Genomic DNA, 20,587 nt, shown 5'->3' with positions numbered 1-20,587 from the left:
TGGTATTCAGCATGTCGAGAAACAGTACAAAGAATCTGACTTGGGGCAGTCAGGTTTCTTTGCTGTGGAGATCAGCCCAAGCTCATTTTTGACATTTCCTCAGCCAAGTTGCATAATAGCTTCTGACATGAATCCAAGCCCTGCAATGCAATRTTTCATGGGGAGCCAAACAGATGATGTACTGTGTGTAAAACAATGAATGTTATTTATCCAGCCAAGGCTCGAAATGAGATAGATAATTTTATGAGGTAGGAAGTTCAGGCAGACTGTCACAGACAGACTGAGGTACAAAGCAGACTGACATGTCAGTAAAAGAAGGAACAGGATTCTCAACTCTCGTGTGCTCTTAGATTGGTGCCTGCTTTGGTGTAGGGGCAATGGACTTGCAATGACAATGAAAAGCTTTTGGAGTTTGTTATAACCAAAGATGGGTAAATCCCTTTATTTTGACTTGATAATGCCAGTGTAATTCTTTCCAAATTTAGGACAAACTTGACTTTCTAGGTCAGCTGGTGACCAAATGGCAAAGCATTTGATGTTCCTGGCAGGTGCTGATAGGGGGATCCTTGGTCTCACCCACCAAATGTGGTGGGTTTTTTTCTTTTTTTTTTTTCAGTCTTCTGTTGCTGAAATGTAGATATTGTTTGGTGTAAATATACTGATGAGTTACTTTGCATGGAGTGGGAGGGGTTTTTTGTTTATTTGTGGTGTTTTTTTGTTTGACAGACTTTTATGGTAGGTAAGAAAGGCACAAGTTTTTGAGTGACTGACATTTTGTACTTGGGAAGTTCAAAAAAATATTTGACTTCTGGTTTCAATTAAGTTTTAGTTTCTTTGAATTCCAAAATGTCCTTCATAATTAGGGAATAGTGGTGGTGTTAAAAATCTTTCTAAATTTTCTGTTGATAAGAATAGATGGTTTTAGAAAAATGAAAGAATTTCAAGTATTTTGAAACTAAATTAAGTTGAAAATGAAAACCAGGTGATCTGGCATTTTACTCCCTGCCTGTAGGTAAGTGTAGTAATCTTAAAAAAACAAAATTTTGCCAAATTTGGCTACTGTAAACAAGCTTTCGCTTATTGCTCAGTATTGTTAGTGCTTATTAACTCAGCTCATTCCACCAAGTCTCAGACTCCTATTTTTCTTTCTAATATTTATATTTTTATTATGAAAATATATTTTTAAATTAAATACCTTTAAAATACCCTGGAATAAATTCAGTTCAGAAATTCTGATACTCTTGAAGGGGCTTTTTTTTTTTTCTTTATCCCCAGCAGGAAAGTTCAGAGCAGTTGTGTTGAGTGTTTTGTGCAAGCTGTAAAAATCTGTGGACTTGATGTAAGCTGACATTGTCCATAATATAACYTTATTCACTACTCCTTCTGCTGTGATGAGTCTCCACCAAATCCTCCAATTAGTGCCAAGTTATAAAATTATAGACAGATGGAAAATTAATATTTATAGAAAGATGCCCAAGGTTTTGATAGCTTGAAACTTTTGGAGCTACAGATATGTTAGCAGTTAAGATTTAGAGAAAGCAGCCTGTTCAGGAAAACATGAAAGCTTGTGTACTTTCTGAAGCACTAGGTCATCTAGTTAAGACCATAAATTTCAGCTTTAATTTTCTGTGAATTGAAACCATCTGTGGTAAATGGTTTGAAATGAATTCATTTGTATTGGCAAAAAAAGTAAGTAAATAGATAAATATATAGAAAGTATTTCCTCAAATGGTCACCAAAGTCTAATAGAAGTTTGCAGTGTCCATCTCTCATCTCACATTTAGAGTTTTGCAAATGCCACCACCTTGACAGACTTAACAGTGCACAAACCAAAATGGCTTTTAAAGAGAGAGAGAAGTGATGCACATCACCCTTAAATACTGCTGGTCTGATGGTCAGGGACAGTAGTATGGTTTCATTAATACTGGTCTAGGTCCAGGTTAATTTTTCTAACCTCAGCAGTGTGGTTACTTTGGAAACATAATAATTACAGTAATTTTTCTGACAATTCACATAAGTAAATCTAATAGTCTTACCGTAACAGCTTAGAAGGGGTCAGCACTTGATTTCAGAGGAGAGAGGGGAGCTGGAGCCTGTTTTTTGCTGTGACTGTACACAGCTAAACTAGCAACTTAGCGCTCTATGAAGTCCGGCTTTCTGGACAGATTTCATTCTTTCCTAAAATTCATAGCTTGAAGTGACCTTCAGGATTTTCTGTTAGTGGCTTCAATGTTTTTTTTCTGGTCTGTAGACAAAATTTTTAGTTTCAACATACTGTTCCTTTCTCAAGAGCAAACCTGGTAGCRTACTTATTTCTGTGTGTGCACACCYATAGCACAACTAAAATTTAATAAAATAARCTATTGCCACCAACTATTGTTTTGCAGAATATTATTGCTATATGCACGATGATGTGCCATTACCTGGAGAAGAACCTTGTAAGTTTCTTCTGCACATCTGTGTTCATGCTGAGCCCAAATTGCTCTACAGCTGTGTTGGGAGCTTGGGTGCAGCCCAGGAAATCTCAATGGAGGGGCTCTGCAGGGTTGTGTTCCTGCAGGGGCACTCTAAGAATTTTCAGTGTTAGTTGTGGGGGGGGGAAACGAAGAGATGCTCATAGAAATTGATGTCTGTAACATGCTATTTCCTGTGTAAGAAGTTTCCATTGATACCTCTTTCAGAAGTTGGGTTTCAGGAGGAAGTTGCAAGATTCTCCCATACTCACATGCCACTTGCTGTTTTTCATTATACCAAAATATTGATTATGAATATCCCATGCCATTCTTGCTTTGTATAATATTGTTTTATTAAAATTGTGTTCCAYTATGCCACTACTGTAACTGTTAGAACATGCATGAAGGGTTTTAGTCAGATTTAAAATGCCCTGATAGGAATAAGCCTCTTTACATTCAAGACAAGAGCTGCTTTTCTGTTCCCTGTTTGCTTTTTCTTTTTTCTTTTCTTCTTTTTCCTTCCTCCTCCCTTCTCTCTTCTTCTCCTTTCTCCTCCTCTCCTCCTTTCTCTTTTTTTCTCTCTTCTCCCTTCCGTTTTTTCCTTCTTCCTTCTTCCTTTCTTTTTTAAATCAATAGTATTTTATTTACCTGGAAAAGGAATGCTGTTGCATATATGTCTTGAAATTGTTTCACTAATGTTGCTTTTCATCATCTTAGTCTTTTAAGCCASATTGCTGCAAATATATAATGCAAAGCTATTTAAAAGCTATGGCCTATGATACTATTTGCACAAAACCACCTGTGCATCTCGTATCTATTACAAACGGTGAGATGCAGCTGCAGCAGAGGTACTTGTGCTCCTGCACGCCTTGCTGCTTTTGGAAATTCCACCCATGCGCTTGCCTCTCTTCAGCAGCTTTGAGAGTCCCACCTGTGGTTCTTTTTTCAGAGCAGCCACGTTTCAGGACTTGTGTCACCCCCACAGCTGCTGCTTCTCCTCCAAGCTGTACACGGAGAAGTGCAAGTGTGCTTTCCTGGTATTTTCAGGAACACTATGTCAAGGTCACCAGGAAGAGCGGGAATGTGTCTGCAGTCTGACATCTGAGAGCTGCAGTTTTTAGAAAAAGGGTATTGAAGGCAGAAATGAGGGACAAAAAGGATTTTCCTTTATTTATTTTTTTTCAGAGGCAACAGCAGATGCTGGTTGTATTATGTAAATATTTGTGGAGAAGGGACAATGAGAAGTAAAGATTTCTCAGCAAAGAGCAAACAGTGATTGTCATCAAATCATTGTGTTATGGCCAGCAAATATAACCTGGAGGCAAAGCATCTTGCACTGTATCTGGCAGCACAAACATTGTTAAGTGTTTAGCAATCGCAAGGCAGGTGATGATTTCTTCATCTCTTGTGTATTTTCAGTTAGAGGCTGAAAGCAAATTCYGGGAGATTTGCTCTTAGAAATAAATACTGATCTTTGGGCTTAATACGGGAGTAATTAAATGAAACTTAATGTCCCACAATATATTTGGTTTAGGATGGTTCAAGGAATGGTGCAGCAATTCTGAGGAATACAGGGAATTTTTTGAGAAAAGAAAAGGGACATTTTTTTCTTGGGTTCATGATGGAAAGCATGAGAATTGAGGGGCTTCAGTGYGGCAAGTTGGACATAAAGAAAAATGCTCCAATTGTCAGAACAGTGAAATACTGGAGGGAAAAAATCCTACCTTTGGAAGCTGCAATAATAATTTAGATAGACCTTTTCCTTGAAGAGGGATGAACTGGATGATCTTTAAAGTTTCTCCCAGCCTTTTTTCAGGGAGCCCATAGTGGTTACCATAGCTGTCAAAYTCATCTCCAGCTTCCTGAATATTACTTTATCTTTTACCCATGCTCAGCCAAAGTGTCTGAACTTAATGTAGTCAGTATAATGCCCTTACATTCCAAACAAATTATATTCTRCATATAATTTCAAAGAAAAAGTTACAATCCACCATCTTCTTTTTAGGTCCTCCAGGGAAAAGAGGTAAGCGGGGAAGAAGAGGAGAGACTGGTAAGTTTTCAATTTCATGAGATCTGTTGTCATTTGATGTCTGTTTTTGTGAGGATGCATACCCAGCATGCCTTGATTTTTAGTTGCATTGCATGTGTCCTCTAAAAAAGCGTTCTGAAACTTCTCTGGTGAATATTGTGACCCTTGGCATATATCTGGTGGCCTTCCAGATATTTTTCTAGTCTTGGGCATCCTTGATTTGTAGGCACACTCCATAATGCTCTGTGCAGTACCTTGGGTAACASRTTTGTRACTGTCAAACCCTTTAGGGGTCTTCTCTCACTTGCCCAAGTCAGAGTAACTCCACCTAAGTCAGTAGCTGGAATATAATGTCAGTGTTACATCACCCCCCTTTGGTTTGAGAACAGTTTTATAAGGAAATAAAGAAGGAAATGAAATCCCTTATGTCAAGAATGTCGGTAATCAGGGACTTAATGTGATAAGTGGACTGCTCTGTATGAGAGAAGTTGTTTTATAGAAATGAGCAGTTAAGTTCTAACAGAAATAAGAAAAACACTTTTTGGGTCATTACCCTGTGCCAGGGAGGTTGCTGTTGATTGAAACCCGCTGGTGGTGTGGAGCTTGAAATTCCATTTGAGGCAAAGTTGTGAGATGCTGAGCACCTCTTGCTGTTGACATTCACAGGAATTGAACCAATTACTGTGCGGGATTGAGTTTTTCATCAAGGTGAACTTTCTGGAGGCAGTGCAGTAGAAAATGAGCATTTCTGTTCTCCTTGGCTGTCTTGTGTAATCTGCCAGCTMGAAAGTCTTCCAAGCAACTTGATCTCTCCAAATCTTCTGTAGCCTTTCTTATCTATGTAAATGATAATTTATCTGGCTCTTAAAAACTATTTCCACATCAGCCTGGATCAAAAAACTAAAACCAAATCCTGCCAAAGGTTGAAATTAATCACCTTGGTGTTTCCATTCAGTGTTGGCTTAGTATTTACTTAGGAAGAAAGAGGCTGTGATACAGAGGGAAATTCTGTGGTCAAAGATTGAGTTACAAATGATCCTGGAAATTACTTTGTGGGATTCTTGTTGCTTCATTTTACATCTCAAATAAACACATGTTAAACTATTAATAAAGGARATTGATCTCATTTAAAAACAGACCYGCACCTTAAAATGCTGTTTAAGAATGTTTGCCAGAATAAAGAAATTACCTTAGTTGATGGACAATAAAAATTGCATTGTTAAGACCAAAAGGCTGTCAATATTAAAAGCAATCTCAAAGTGCAGCTGCTGTTKGTTTATACTCCTTTTGCACTTCACTTTATTCAGAAATTAGAGGCATAAAAGCTTAATGAAATGCCATTGATTTGGGAGCTGCAGCTGCTCAACTTAATAAGACTGAAATAGTAGATTTGATTTGTGGCTCTTTGATAATGTTTCCGAGAACTGCTAAACAAAAGTCTTTGAGGTCTAAATAATTGAAAAAATGTGCAAATATCACTTCACGAAGTGTGACATTTTAATGGGGAGTATTTTATATGTGTGCATTGAGAGAGGAAGGCGATGAAAAGAAAGTTCAGCACTGTCAGGTGGYCACTGAAAGCTCCCCTGACAGGCAGAGCTGGATGTCTGGAAGATGCTGGTACACGTATTCTTGACAAGGTGCCCAGGTTAAATGCCAAGGGTACTTTGTGCAATTTTGCAGCCAAGCTCTGATCAAATGCTCACTCTGTGGTTAACTGAAACTGGTGATGTGGTTACGTGTGCCTTATGGGGAGTCTGACAAAATGTAGTCTATGGYTGGTGCTTTTGGACTGGCATGAAATTGCATGGAAATGAATGGAGAAGCAATTTTTGTAAGATGGTGTGACTGTAGTTGAAGATTTGTTAAGGTAAGTGCATGCATTTAGGCAGTAGTCATGTTTACAAGTTTCAGAGCARCACCACAGCTCAAAATTACTTGAGTGGGAAAATGTGTGCCCTGTATTAACAGTGCTGCTCGCTGAAAATCCCAAGGCCTTGTGCTTGACTGTACATATGTGTCTTTCTTCAAAAGCTTYGTAAGCTTACGTGTTCTTTTTTCTCTTTTTTTTTACCCTTTACCCCCTCTCCCCTACCCCACAGGACCTCCTGTAAGTACAGTGATACATTGTTGGTTCTTCCAGAATCAGGGAGAAATCTGTTAGATCCTGTTAATTTGTCAGCGTGATAAAATGATCAGGAGTACTCAAGAGGGAATTTTGATATTTATACAGTATCTTGGAGCTGAATAACTTAATCAGAAAGTTCCTTAAGAAAAAAGTCTCTAAACCTATAGAGCTTTATGTTCAGTGATCCAGACTGCCATTGGGATTCRTAATTCCATGTAAGTATGTTATGTTCATTTTGCCTGTGACTCCATAAYAGATATTTTACTGCAGTGTAAAAACGTGTGAGTATTCTGTCTAAAGCCCAGAGTTGGCCACTTTTGCTGGGCAGTAACTTCCTCTGCATTTATCACAAAGTCTTGTGGTACAAGCTCCCTGTTCTTTGGAGGCATACAGGCTTTCCAGCTCATTTCACTGTAGTTGCTGCTGAAGCCAGTAAGTGCTTGTGTAAAATTATTATTAAATAGCACTTTTGAATTTGGTAAGTCAATTGARTGTTGTGCTAAGTTCTTCTTGTAAGAAAACATTTTCTCTCTTCTGGGGTTTTGAGGTGGTTTTGTTTTTTGCTTGGGTTTTTTTGTATGTCTTTTGTTTGCTGTTTTTGTTTATTCCCAGAGTGGGTCARAAGTCACACTTGAAGAACTAAGCACTTACATCTCAAACATTTGTGTTTGTCATGCCATCCATGTGCATCATATGGTGTAAGAGTGTGATAGTTAAAATTGTACTTCTTTTACAGTTTGCAGACTTCCACTTTTTTTTTTCTTTAAAAGATTTAAAAGATTTCATTAAAAGTATTTCTACAATATTTTCAAGACCCTATCATCTGTCTATTCTATGCTACATGCATGTTTAAGAATATTTCATAAATATGTTGAATTCCTGCTGTGATCTAAAGATTTTAGTGTAGACTGCATATTCTGAGTCATGAGATTATTTATACTTGTAAGATTTTGRCCATGTCCTCAGCAATTCATAGTGGCAAATTCATTTAACAAGCTAACAATGAAAAGCCAGGGTTAATGCATAAAGGTTTATTTGAAAGAAACACTGCTTTCCCCAATTTCTTTTGCAGTCCTCCTATGAAACACAAAGAGCAAACATAAATCATGACACAAGTTATTTTCCTGTAGCGAGRCAATGTGGCAAGATTAAGATGCCTCTATGCCTCATTAAGAATGTCTTTGACTTCAGCTCCCCACTGTTTCAGTATAGGTACATTAAAAAAAACCTGAACAATCAAACAAACAAACAATGCCCCCCCGCCATAACTCTTAATCTTGGCAATATTAGCACAAACCTGAAATAGGTTCYGAAACTGAAACATTTTAAGAAATCTCCAACTTTAAATTCCAAGTTTCATACTTGAAACCTACAAGACTTTATCTTGCTGACAGGCAGAAATGGTTTAGGCTGTTAGAATGCATTAAAAAGTGTAATTTCTYTTCCAAATTCGCTTCTATATTTACATAGACACTGGCTAGGAGCAACTGTTGTTAACGTAGGTATTGTTTTAGTTTTCATTTCAAATATCAAATATTTGTATATCCCACATGAAACTACATGGAATTAGGTGCCTGCTGTAATTTCAAAGGCTGCTGCAGTGCTCTGTTTATTTTCTTTGTACATGACTACTGAGTGGCACATGTAATAGCAGTCAAAAGCTGGGGATTTCGACTTTATGATCTTTTACAGGAATCTCAGATTTCTCCTTTGGCACCTATGTTCTAGTGGAATCTAATACTTTACTGCCTAAGCAGTAAACCTTTATTTTTTTTAGTTAACTACATATTGCCCATCAGTTTACTTGGATAATTCTCTTCATAAAAACCACAATTTCAGTGGGCATCAGAAGTAGCCAGTAGCCTTTTAATTAAAGGRTTTATTTAAGTTAAAACACATAATTTCCATTGCCAAAGCCTCATTTCTTTACTGTGTAGTACCTATCTCATATTTATTGGTTTGAAATACCATCACATTAAAAAAAAAAAAAAAGCAAATTATAATTTCCTAGTAATGTGCTCTGCATGTTTGTTGTGTCATATGTCACGATTGTGTTGTTAATTTGTCGTACCATTTCATCTCATTCAACCAGGGTCTACCAGGGCGAAATGGCTATCCGGTAACTCATCATATATTTATGACAGCAATTTATGATTACTCTAAAATCCTGTTGGCACATTTTGATTTTTCYTTWTTACTGTYAAAAGGACCTTATGTAGAACTTCCMTTTAAAAACAAAGCGAAATAAAAAGCCTTTGACAATTTTCTGAAAAGAACCAGCCTACAATGCATAAATGAGATGCACTTTTTTATGTTGTACATATTTTGTGTTGAGTTTCTTCATTCTTGCATACAAAATTCGTAATTAATTAATTTAAAAACTTATTAAGATACTGCATCTCAATTTTCCATTTTATAAAGCTGTAGTGTTGCCATCTGGAACCTCTGAGTCCTTTCTTTTAATTCTGTCCTGTTTCACTCGACTGCTTCATTCAATGCATTTTGAGCAAAGTAAAATGTTATGACAGAGGTACCAGTAACTGGCTGCAATGACTGTCACAGAGTAACTTCTGATAATGGATGCAATTCATTTTTCTATCCATTTCATTCATATCTTTAGGATTTATTGCCTGAAAAAATATGAAATAATGCATCATTCTAAAATCTGTTGATAGTATATTTATTTCTAGTAGTCAGGCAAAATGTCTGCAGAGTCCCATTCACTGAAAKAAGTTTATGCCTTCTGCCACATGGGAATTAGAAACCAAATGATTAAATGTGATAAAATATGTGCACAACATCATGACTGTTGAAGCATATAACAATCTTACTTACAGCACTTGATGGTGTAGCTTGGAGGGACCTCCCATATTGATCTACCTATGTATTTCAGACAAAAGATTTAATTTTTCAGTGAGTTTTAAAAAAGATTTCCATTGGTAAAATATAAATTGCATAACTTGAGCCTCTGCGGTTAGAGGACAACTCAGTAGAATCACGGACTCTCAAAATGGTTTGGGTGTGAAAGAAAATTACTGGATCRTTTAGCTCCAGTCYCTCTSCTATAGGCAGGGACACCTTCCACTAGACCAGGCTGCTCAAAGCCCCATCCAACCTGGYCTTGAACACTTCTCGGGATGAGCCATCCATAGCTTCTCTGGACAATCTGTTCCAGTATTTTGCTACTSTTACAATTAAAAATTTCTTTCTTATATCCAATATAAATATACTTTCTTTTAGCTTAAAGTCATTACCCTTTGTCCTGTCACTACAGGCCTTGATAAAAAGTGTATTTCTCCACACCTTTTTTACAGACCCCCTTTCTGTATTGAAAGGCTGAAATAAAGTTTCCCTGGAGCCTTTGCTGAMCARYCCCAACTCTCTCAGCCTGCCTGYRYARAAGAGCTGCTTCCATCCCTTTGATCATATTTGTGATCCTCCTCTGGACTTGCTCCAACAGGGCCATGTATTTTCTTACGTTGAAGGCCCCAGAGATGGACACTACTCCAGATGGGCTTTCATAAGAGTGGAGCAGAGAGGGAGAATCAGCTCCCTTGACCTGTTGGCAGTGCTTCATTTGATGCAGCCTATTTTAGTGTCTTTACCTGGGCAGGTTCTGTAATTGCACAGTGACATCACCAATGGATCATYATCCAATGTCCATTTTTACAATTGCCAGTCGATGAAAGTCAGCTGGTGAGGAACTGTATCAAGTATCACGAAACCTGCTTGGATGTACTGAAACCATTATCAGGTTTCSAAGTGCACATTCCAATTTCCCTTAGAGTGATTTATCAGTGTAGGTGAGTACAAGTTTGTTTCCTTGAAGAGATTTGTGGGATCTGAAAAGAATGAAGGTGCTTCAGAGCCATGGTATGGAAGTTACTGGGTCTAATCGTGGTGTTGTTATGGACAAACTTTGATCTGAATGCATTTCTCTTCATGTGTGCATCCGTCCGTGGGTGCACAGGCAGATGTGAGCCTTCCGTAGYGCTTAGTGCTTGACTGAGCACTGCTTCTTCCTGCTTGAAAATGTCTGGGAATAAAATCTGGCTTTGCCTCTTGAAAGTTGTCACATGGCTGGGTGTTTCAATCTTTTGAGTTAGTCATATCCTCCCGCTTTGAATGGAAAATACATAACTGCAAGTGCAGTGTACTTTAGAAGTATTTGTACAGCCCTGTAGAGCTCTGTGAGAAGGCCATTAGTGTTTTAAGTTATTTCTCCAGAGTCCTATTTAACTCCTGTAGAAGCCTCGTTGCTTTAATCTGTATTGGATTTTATGGGATATTCTGTGAGGATGGTGAGGTGTGTTTGCCACATACCCTAAACTGAGTGTAGCTCTCTCACAAAAGCAAGCATCTGCTTTCTCCAAGACTTAAGGTTTTTTTGCCTGTGTTTATTCCAGTTTTAAAGGTACTTCAAATAATTGTGACAGTAAAAGGAATGAAAGTGAAAAATTGAAGTTCCCAGGAAGAAACAACATCAAAAATCAGTAAAATAAGCGTGGCTTACTGCTAATGAGTAACACAATTATTAAGGGGTTTAAGATTAATTGGTTATTATTTAAGGCATCAGGAATACAAAAAAAAAAAAGTGTACACTGGTATAACTCTTTTTTTTTTTCTTCACGCCAAGCTTTGTATAACAGACAGTGACCAAATTCTGAGTTGTGACTCTTTCAACTTGAGGTTAAAATTGAAATAGAGTACCACATCTACTCAAATGAAACAGGGAAAAGAGTGCACAAACGATAGAGAATGAGATGGCAGGCATTTGTTGCAGGCATTTTGTATGACCATGTCACTTTGGAAATAATGCTAGAACTTGGAAAAAAATACACCTCTCCCCCCAAAATAACCCACAACAAACCCTYCCCCCAAAATGACCCAACCACTAAATAAAACTGATATCTTATGAATRCAATGAGGAGGCCAAATACACAACTATGGGGTTTTGTAAACCTCTGTAGTTTGAACGGATAGCAGTTGTATACAGTTTTCCATTGAAAAATTGAAGCAACCAGAATTTTTTTCCCTAACACTTTTCCCTAGCTGGGGTACAGATCAAAACATCCAAGTAAATAATCCYGGGAGTTTTACACCACATATATGGTGGTAAAGCTGCACTTCTTCAGAATTGAATATGGAAATGTCCGTAGAGTATTGCTTCATATAAAAGAGAGAAGTGGGAAAGTATGTTCTACATCTCTGCATGATATCAGCCTGCAGAGCACTTCACACATTTACAAGACTTTCAGGAGCAGTCAAAGCTGTTCCAGGTGACCACRTGCCTTATATTAAATCCCATTTCTCCTATCATCTTTGTTTCATCTTCAAGAAATGTAGACAGATTCCTCTCTTGCAGAAAAAAATTGTGTCTGAATTGGATATTGTTCTTCTGTAAATGTCAAATATCATCACTTGATAAAATCTGAAACAGACCTTGGAAATTTCACCTGTCAATTAGTTTAAAATTTTCTTAGAGCTTAAAATTTTCACCTCAAGATTACAAATGGGCAAAGCTTAGGACTGCAGATAGAGGATTTCAGTTCTTCTTTAGTTTGATATAACTCCTTCTGAATTACAAAATGTCTTTGTCATCACACTTCTGGTTTTTGCACCCATAAAAGCTTGTCCCAATATACCATAAGAAAAGCTGTTATCCTGATCTGCAAGGAATTTCAAGCTGCTGTTATAAGTCTCTGATTTCTCCTCACCTCATTTTCTGTTCCTATATYACAAAAGGCAAAGAGAATTCCAGGTAGAACAGTGGAGGGCTGTGAGACATTTGATTTGGAAGAAATAGGCCTGGTGGGGAAGAASATAAAAACCACCCTTGTGAGAAATTGGTAAAAGGCGTTTTTTTATGCTGCTATGTTGCTCTTTCTTTGATGGTGTGTCATATTTTGTTTTCTTCTATGTCTCCAGTTAGAGATTGGGGCTGCCTAGGCAAATGTGTATTAAGTAGCAGTGTCTCTGGATATAAATAAAATTAATCGCATCCAAGTGCAAGTTTTTCAACCTCAGATACAATGGCAACTCAGTTGTTGTAATAAGAGTGTAATTTGAATAATCAAAAGAGAAGAAATGAGCAAAAACTGTGAGTTTTTCATCTGGGATTAAACATAGCCTATGGCAATTTCAAGCATTTTTGCAGCGGCTGTTGTGTTTCTAGTTGCTGCTCAGATCTCCTCTTTTYCAGAATTGTACAAAAACATTAATGTCTAAGCTCAGGGAGCAGCCATCTCAATTCCTGACCTTACCCCGAGGATTTGGCTTGGTGATCCTACAGAAATTTCCCACTCTGCAGCACTTTTTTTTTCTCGACAGGTGTCTTCACAGACCACCCTTTATTTTTGGCATTTGCCCAAAGTAACTCTTGGGCATATAGCTGCAAAATGTTTATGATAAATTTCAGGTTTGGTAGTGAAACACTGATAACTATTTCAGGGTTTTTTTTAAAAAATGAGCAGAAAATCCAAAACGTGGAATCTCAACAGATTCTTTGTACTGTGATTTTAGTACGTGTTTTCTCAGTTTACATGCTTTGGCCTTGTGTTCAGTCACAACTGAGGTGATTGGTTTTGAAGACTTGGGTTTTTCAGTTATTCCATTTGCTTCAAACTCCTTCCTTGTTTTCAGAGGGTGGAAAGAGATACAGCTGGTCAGATGTCCATCTTAAAAGATTCCTGGGTTTACAGAATTCTTTGTTTTGAACTGTACAAGTAACAGTGTTCTCAGCAAACGTCAGTGGTGTTCCCAAATAGATGCTTCAGCTTTAAAAAGTGCTCTGTAAGCTTCCTGCCATGAAGGTTAACTTTGTAATATTTCTGTGCCATGAGAACCAGAGGCAGATTGTAAAAATGTGATTTTTGTAAACATACTGTAGCTGAGGACATACTGAAAATATTCAGCAAATAAACTTCCAGGTTTTCATACAAATTGTGGGAGGATCTCTAAATCTGCATGGCTAAGTACTAAATGTGGCCTTTTTAATTACATCAGTCACATWCCTACAATAATGGGGTTTTATGACCTTTGGTTCTATAAATAAAATGCAATACAATTCATGAGTTTAATTTTTTTATGCCAATATTTCACAATGAGTGAAGACAATTATAAAAGATGGTTCTAACAGAAAATTTTGAGACCTTTTAAGATTACCATTGCTAATAATTTTGTTTCACAGATATGAAGCTACACATCAGAACACATTTATTAGCCTCTTACAAGGCAGTTGCCATTTTGAATGAACCGTGGGCTGAATCATTCGTTACATTTGTGTAATGCTGAGTGCATAAATAAGAGAATGCAGTGTTTATTTCTGCAGCTCCCTGGAGGAAACTCAGAGAGCCCCAAGCTATTCCTTTTCTGTGACTATGATAGYGAAGGAACAACTGCCTCATCTGCAAAAGCCAGCAATATAAAAAGATAACTCTAGCCTGTTCCTCTCTGAAAATTATAAAAATAAATTGCCATAGATAAGCTAAAGGAGAAAGTTCACATGGTGACTTAAGAAAATTACTTGTGCTGCAGTAAATGCCTGCCCACATAGTGTGTCCTGGTTTAAACTCATTAAACTTTCTGAGCTATTTGAGTCCATTTTGTGCATAGCATTACAAATAAGGATGTAGAAAACTAATGGAAAAATAAAACAACATTAAAATAAATAACCTCAGTGTATGATTAGTAATACAGACAATTTTTACCATATGGTGGATCCACCAAGACCTTCTTTGAACTAACAGTTTCAATCTCATGTGCACAGACTCTGGTAGTGTAAAATCCACATCTCTGCATGGGACTTTGTAGATGTCAGTGTGTGATTAAAAACTGAGCACAAAATGCTAGGATACTGAAGGCTAGAATGAGTCAGTGCAGTTTTGATTCACAGCTGACATCAATTCAAAATGATACAAACCCATATATCTACCAGATAAATAAAGATTTATAGCTGATGGTAGATAGATATGGTAGGTGTAATTCAAGAATTAAATGTATTTTTTCAGTACTTTTCCTCTGGAGACTTAGAAATTGCCCTCTTCTCTTTCGTAATAAAGCATGTGTGGGTAGGGAAAGGAATTAAGCTGGTTTGTCATTTTTTTGACAGCACACATACATTTCTGGTCTCTCTGGGCTACTCCACTGAGTTCAGCTTGGCAGCTTAGCAGGTGCCATGCAGTAGGCTGTGGTTAACATCTTCACATTTATGCTTTGACAGGCTTAATTAATGCTTGAACTGTACCTAAGATCATTCATACTCGCTTTTCGTCAGGSTTGCCACTTGAAATTTTCCAGTCATTTCCTCCGAATGTGCTATGTAGCTCTCTGGTGTAGCAGAACAAGCTTTATTTATGAAATAAACTACCTTGGAGCAAAATTTTCTGTTCCAAAAGATTTTTAATTCTAKGACTCATTTTTCAGTTTGTGTTTGACAGTTGCATGTAGATGTAGAGTGATTAATCAGTGGTGGTTAAAAATGCCTCTTAGAATTTGACTGAAGCATTACTTTCTCACAAGAAGCTTTGAAATTCAAAGACAAGGTTAAATCAGTTACAGTAGAAATACTGTATTTAATTACTTAATGGTTGGACATGATKATYTTAAAGGTCTTTYCCAACCTAAATGATGCTGTGATTCAGTTTATACCTGTCACAAATGCAAAGGCAAATCCTAAGCCTCCCGATAAGAATTTTTAAGTCATCAGTTTGTTCCCCTGGAAGGGAGATTATAAACATGGTTCTGAGATTTTTCTTTTATGCTGGATTTTTAATTTAGATTTATGATATACTRAATGATATGTCAAACTGTATTCCCCATACAGCACCCAGGTGACTAATCCTACGTGGGAGTTTTAAGTGCATTGTTAATCCTGTTTGAGGTCAAGGGGTGCAAGATTTTTTTTAAGAAACTTGTTCCTAAATTGCTAGACTCTCTGACTTTAGTTATGCATAATGTAGTATTTGCATTCCTAGTCACTGAGAAAGTGCAATTTTAGCTTCCTTTTTTAACAGAAAAAAGGCACGAGTGAGGCCTGTGGTTTTCATTCAGGTGCTCTGAGTGATCAGCCAGTCKCCAAAGAGAAAATGACCTCAACATTTCCACTTCCAGCTGTGTGGATCAATTACCCTGATWTTTTCTGATCCACTCTGAATACGATAGAAGATCTCTCATTTTAGGTCTCTGCCCTTAGGGTATGTTAAGTGTAATCTGGTATTACCATCACATCCAAATTTTTTCTCCCTAGATGGGAATGCAAAGAACCACATTTTTCCCCCCCTTTTCCTTCATGCTGTCACCAGCTTCTGCAAAAATCCTTTTATAATCTTGAAAACCAGTTGCGTCAGGAGAAAATAATGAAAATGTTTGGGGGTATTCATGTGTGGATCCACAAAACTTAAAGGAACAGTCTAGAGAGTTTGAGATTAAATGAACTAATGACTTTGGTAAATGCTTGGAGTTTAAAAGTTGTTTCACTGAACTATATTCTGCCTTTGGATTCACCTGTTCAGCTCCAGTGGACTTCAATTTAACTTGCATAATTTGATTGAAATTAGGAAATAGCCAAGAGGAGTGCATGATTTGCTGGAGTATGGCKTAGAAAGGTAGAGGTATAACATATTTGGATTTTCAAGTTCTCTTGGCTGGAGGATGGCCCATGTTCTACTGCAGTTCAGATTTCAATAACTTTTGCTTCCTTGGCTAAATGTTTTGTTGGTTGAATTTGCATGTTTCTGTGCAGCAGTTGTCAAGGAAGAAAAAGATTTCTCTTTGATGGTGCAGTGAGGTACTGGCTGTACTTGGAGTTTAAAAGGGAATTTAGAATCAAAGAAGTCCAGTGTTTTGTGTGACAGGCCATTAGGACTGAGGTCTTAGGCTGATGGAACAGGGTATTTATTAAGATGGTAAGTGAGGTACTATGCAGCTCTCCAGTTAATAGATCTAATMAAAGCACAGACTTGCAAATATAAGGTGYTGTATGCCTGTCTGAACACTTCAYATGTTTARTGAATTTGTTTTTGAAGTCACAGCAATAGAAGTTCCCTCTGGTACCTGATCATGATTTGTGTGAAAATTTTTTTCAAGAACTAGGAGTACTCTTTTCTTGAAATACAAATTATTTTCTTTGCGAAATTAGGGAAATAGAATAGGTAGTCCATTCCTGAATTCTATTTTATTTCCATGATTGAAATAATCTTTCTAAGTGTGCTTCCTATAGTTTTGTCCATGATCATTTAGGCTTTTCAAGAATTTCCTAGTTCTAAGTCATTTTCGATGGGCATGTCTGTATACAGCACCAACCACTGACAGGTGATTTAGGCTGTAGCGTTTAGAAMAACAGTGGTGTCTTCACAATAGCTGTGTGCATATCTGTGCCTTTTAAATCTCATAGATGCATGCCAAAAGTATCTGAATGGACTTGCAAACACAGAATTTTATGTTCCAATAACTGACCACATATGGCAGCCCRCAGCTGAAAGCACCTGCATTGGAGTTTAAGTTTTAATGTAGTGTATCTGCACAAGCTTTTTTCCCTTATCCTGGAATTCTTCAAACAAGGCTTTCTTCAACCTCAYGATAATTGAAAGAGATTAGGGTTTTATCTGTGTGTTTATTTATAAATGCTTCARTACCTTGGCTTTTACAATGTTCTCTTTTAAACCCTTTGTTGGAACTGTTCTCTTTTATGGAGATGTATCGARTCTGGTTCTTCAGTGCAACTCAACAAAGAAGTATCTCTATGGCAGCTGTATTTTTTTTTAATTCCCTGGGAGACTCATTCAGAATAATTGCCTTTATAGGCAGATAAAAGGAGCATGATAGTAGGATTCTTCTCTCCTAACAGAGCAAAAATCATTTTATGTTCCTGCTCCTGAGTTTGTCAATCTTTCAAAGCTGATGTTTCTACCGAGGGAAGATGAAAAAATTGGTCTCTGAAGGTTACATATAGATACTGTGTTGTATATACCCACTATATTTTTATTTTTCCTTATAGACCTTACTCACCCTAAAAAGAAAAGATTTATAGAAGCCAAAAACCAGGCTGACTGAAAGAAGTGAAATTTTGGTGGGTTTTTTTTTTCATATTCCATAAAGCCATCAAAACATAGGTAATAAGAAAGATTGTTCTTTAACAGGGTCTCATTGAGCAAATGGATTTTCTTCCATGGTGGTGTGAGGAGACAGATTCTTCAGGATTATTCCAGAAGAACAAAAATCTAATTCATCAAAGTCATCATGCCGCAGCTGTTACAACAGTCTATCTCCTACTGAATGTGAGCCAGCTAATTTTTGAGAAGTGACATTTTTCACAGTTTATTGTTTTCTCATCAACATGGCACCAACCACATCAAATATAGTCAYACATTGATGTTGGCATTGATGAATTAGCCATGTGCTTTCTATTTACAGATCGAGGGGTTTCAGTTTCTTTGGGTGAAAAAAGAGGTTTTATGTAGAATGCAGGAGTTTTCTCCCTGGTCTGTGTGCTTGTTTTYCATGTTCAAGTACTTGTTAAGCTGTTCTGGAATTCAGTAGCTTAACCAGGTATTTTTATAGGAACACAGTTCTGCAAAACTTCTCTAGACTGTTTTAATGGATTATGGATAGGTGAAACATTTTGGCTCCRTTCTTTACCATAACTTGAGCTATGTTGCTCTTACTCTTTCTGAGGTCAACAGTAGTTTCCCCCTGCAGTAYTTTGTCATACAGATATGACTGTGTGTCAGATATAGTAGATGCTGGTAAGAGACAATGGTTATGAGGAGGAAAACTGCCTGAAAATAATTTTTATGCTAGTTCTGATGTGTGAAGACAACAGAGGTACTCCACAGTTTGGGATTCACAGTCCCTTCACCGGGCCCTTTTTTACATATACTTGCAATATATTGCATTTTCAATGCAATGTTGGCCATGAAGGATATCCATTCACTTTGGATTCCAACATCCAACTCTTACAGTTTTTTACATACATACTGCAAGAGCAGTCACAGTGCTCAAATACTCAAAAAATGCATCTGCACCACAACAAACTGTCTTTCAGATCTCCTGCATAACCTATAAAAATAAAAAGTATCTTGGCAATTGTTTCTCAGCTGTGAAATACGCTTTTGTAAAGCTGTGACTGTAATTTTTCTTGCACAGAACTGTCTGTACTCCCTTATTGTTACCATATGCAGAGTTTTTTTGTAGTTCAGCCACTCTCTAATAGCCAAACTCTGAGCAATTTTTTCTTCYTTAAATTGCYTACTTCTAGACATARCCAGTCCATCTTACARTTGTGAAGGAACTATTAAGAGTATYCAGASTGCAAGTAGGGCTCCCAGCTAAGAGTCTTGCAATGTAGAGTGGTGTTGCTCCAAAAAAAAGTTTTGGAAACTGTACCTGGCATTTCTGGTTTATTTTGGAATATTTAAAGTAATTTATTAGTAATAGTTTTCATCATTTAATTTGGCCTAATATGGACACTAGAGCCACTTAATGAAATKCATAACTTCAGGTTGCATGTTCTTTTATTTCTTTAAATATAAAGAACTAAAAAGTATGGAAAAACACAAACATTTTCTTTTCTGTAACAACAACAGCAAGATACATTTTAGACTTCTGTCACTTGTGCTCAGCAGATAAACATTATCTTATTGCGTTACCTGTGCTTGCTGCATTTTTCTCTGTCCTGAAAGCATTCCATTGGCAGGTGGATTAAAATATAAATTTGAATAACTTCTGATTACCTTTATGTTCATGAAATGAAGTCTCAGTTCTGAGAACCTAGTTTAGTCATGGTGTAACTTTTCTGGCTGATGGAGCTTCATTCATCGTGCTGCAATTCATCACTCTCCAGGTTTTATCAGGATCTGGCTTCTTGGACTCTTCTGTGCTTCCACAGTGTGCTTTGAGAAACTTGTTGGTTTGATAAAAGTAATCTTGTAGGAATTTTTATAGGAGAGAGTTAAAACACGGCTTGCAAACAAGTGAGAGTTTGCTTGGCCTAGGGGATAATTCTATCAAGGCATTAAGAAAACCTCTCCATGAAAATGAAATCAGTGTTGTGTAATGCAGAGCGGTTGTAGTTCAGATCCTGAATGATTAATTTTGCAGCAGTGTTTTGAAAAAGCCTAAGAAAGGCAAGATATTTCTGAAAGTTGAAGGTGGTAAAGTCTCTGCAGTTAGGATGGGATACRTAACTTTCTGGTCAAGAAAATCAAGCAGTCTAACAGCACTGTGAGTTTTGTTGTTTTTAAAGAATCTCACTTCATTTAAACCTCTACATCTCTACCYCAGAACGCAGTTATACTTTGCAATCTCCAGGTGATGATCCATCTAGCTGAAGTTTGTGTCTCAGGCAGTAACTAATATGAACTGCTTGGGAGCTCTGAAATTGACTTTTTTGAAAGAGTCTTGTAGTGCTTCATTTGTCATTGTCAGCTTCATTGTTGGTAATATTTCTTTTTGCAGTAAAAGCATTTTAGAAAGGCTCAACTCATCTTCCTTGTACTCTTGTAGCTTGTTCTTTTTGCAGGAAATTTTTCTTCTGCCCAAATGGTCTAGATTATTTGGTTTTGTTTTGGCTGGGGTTTCTTTTTCAGGGTTTTTTTTTTTTGTTTGTTTGGTTTTTTTTTTTTTTTTGTTTTGTTTTTTTTTAACCTGATTGGTGGCCAGAGAGACTTGTTGCCAGTTAATTTAGTGCACTCTTCTTCTCCCAGACATGGTCTTCTCCCAGACATGGAGCAAGTGACTTCTGTACCTAGGCTGTTGTCCCCCTTGATCTCAACAGCAATCATTTTCAGTCACTGAAAAAGAGCCAATAATGTTTCATCAGTAGGAGAAATYCAGCTTGTTGATGATCTGATCATGCTCATTGCTCACATAAGCTCTAAAGCAAAACTTCAGAAAAAAAAAAATCTCATCAGGCTTGATAGAAAACGTATATCCTTGCTAGGAATACTATATTTAATCTAATAAACTCAGCCTTAATAA

The 20,587-nt window shown here is 37.1% G+C and overlaps 1 protein-coding gene across 1 annotated transcript in view; it reads left to right on the top strand.

The window, feature by feature from the left end:
- Positions 1–20,587, top strand: part of COL25A1 (collagen type XXV alpha 1 chain) — a 285,675-nt gene that overhangs the window by 143,466 nt on the left and 121,622 nt on the right. Inside the window, exons 3-4 of the mRNA XM_057370712.1 lie at positions 4,459–4,503; positions 6,585–6,592. Of these exons, the coding sequence (XP_057226695.1) occupies positions 4,459–4,503; positions 6,585–6,592 (53 nt within the window). The remainder of the gene's footprint in view (positions 1–4,458; positions 4,504–6,584; positions 6,593–20,587) is intronic.

The sequence above is a fragment of the Malurus melanocephalus genome, unplaced genomic scaffold (assembly GCF_030028575.1).
Source record: "Malurus melanocephalus ecotype Western Australia unplaced genomic scaffold, MMel_1.1 scaffold_131, whole genome shotgun sequence".
Taxonomy (NCBI): Eukaryota; Metazoa; Chordata; class Aves; order Passeriformes; family Maluridae; genus Malurus; species Malurus melanocephalus.
Note: the sequence above shows the minus strand (reverse complement) of the source record. Positions and strands in the feature narration are given on the sequence as shown.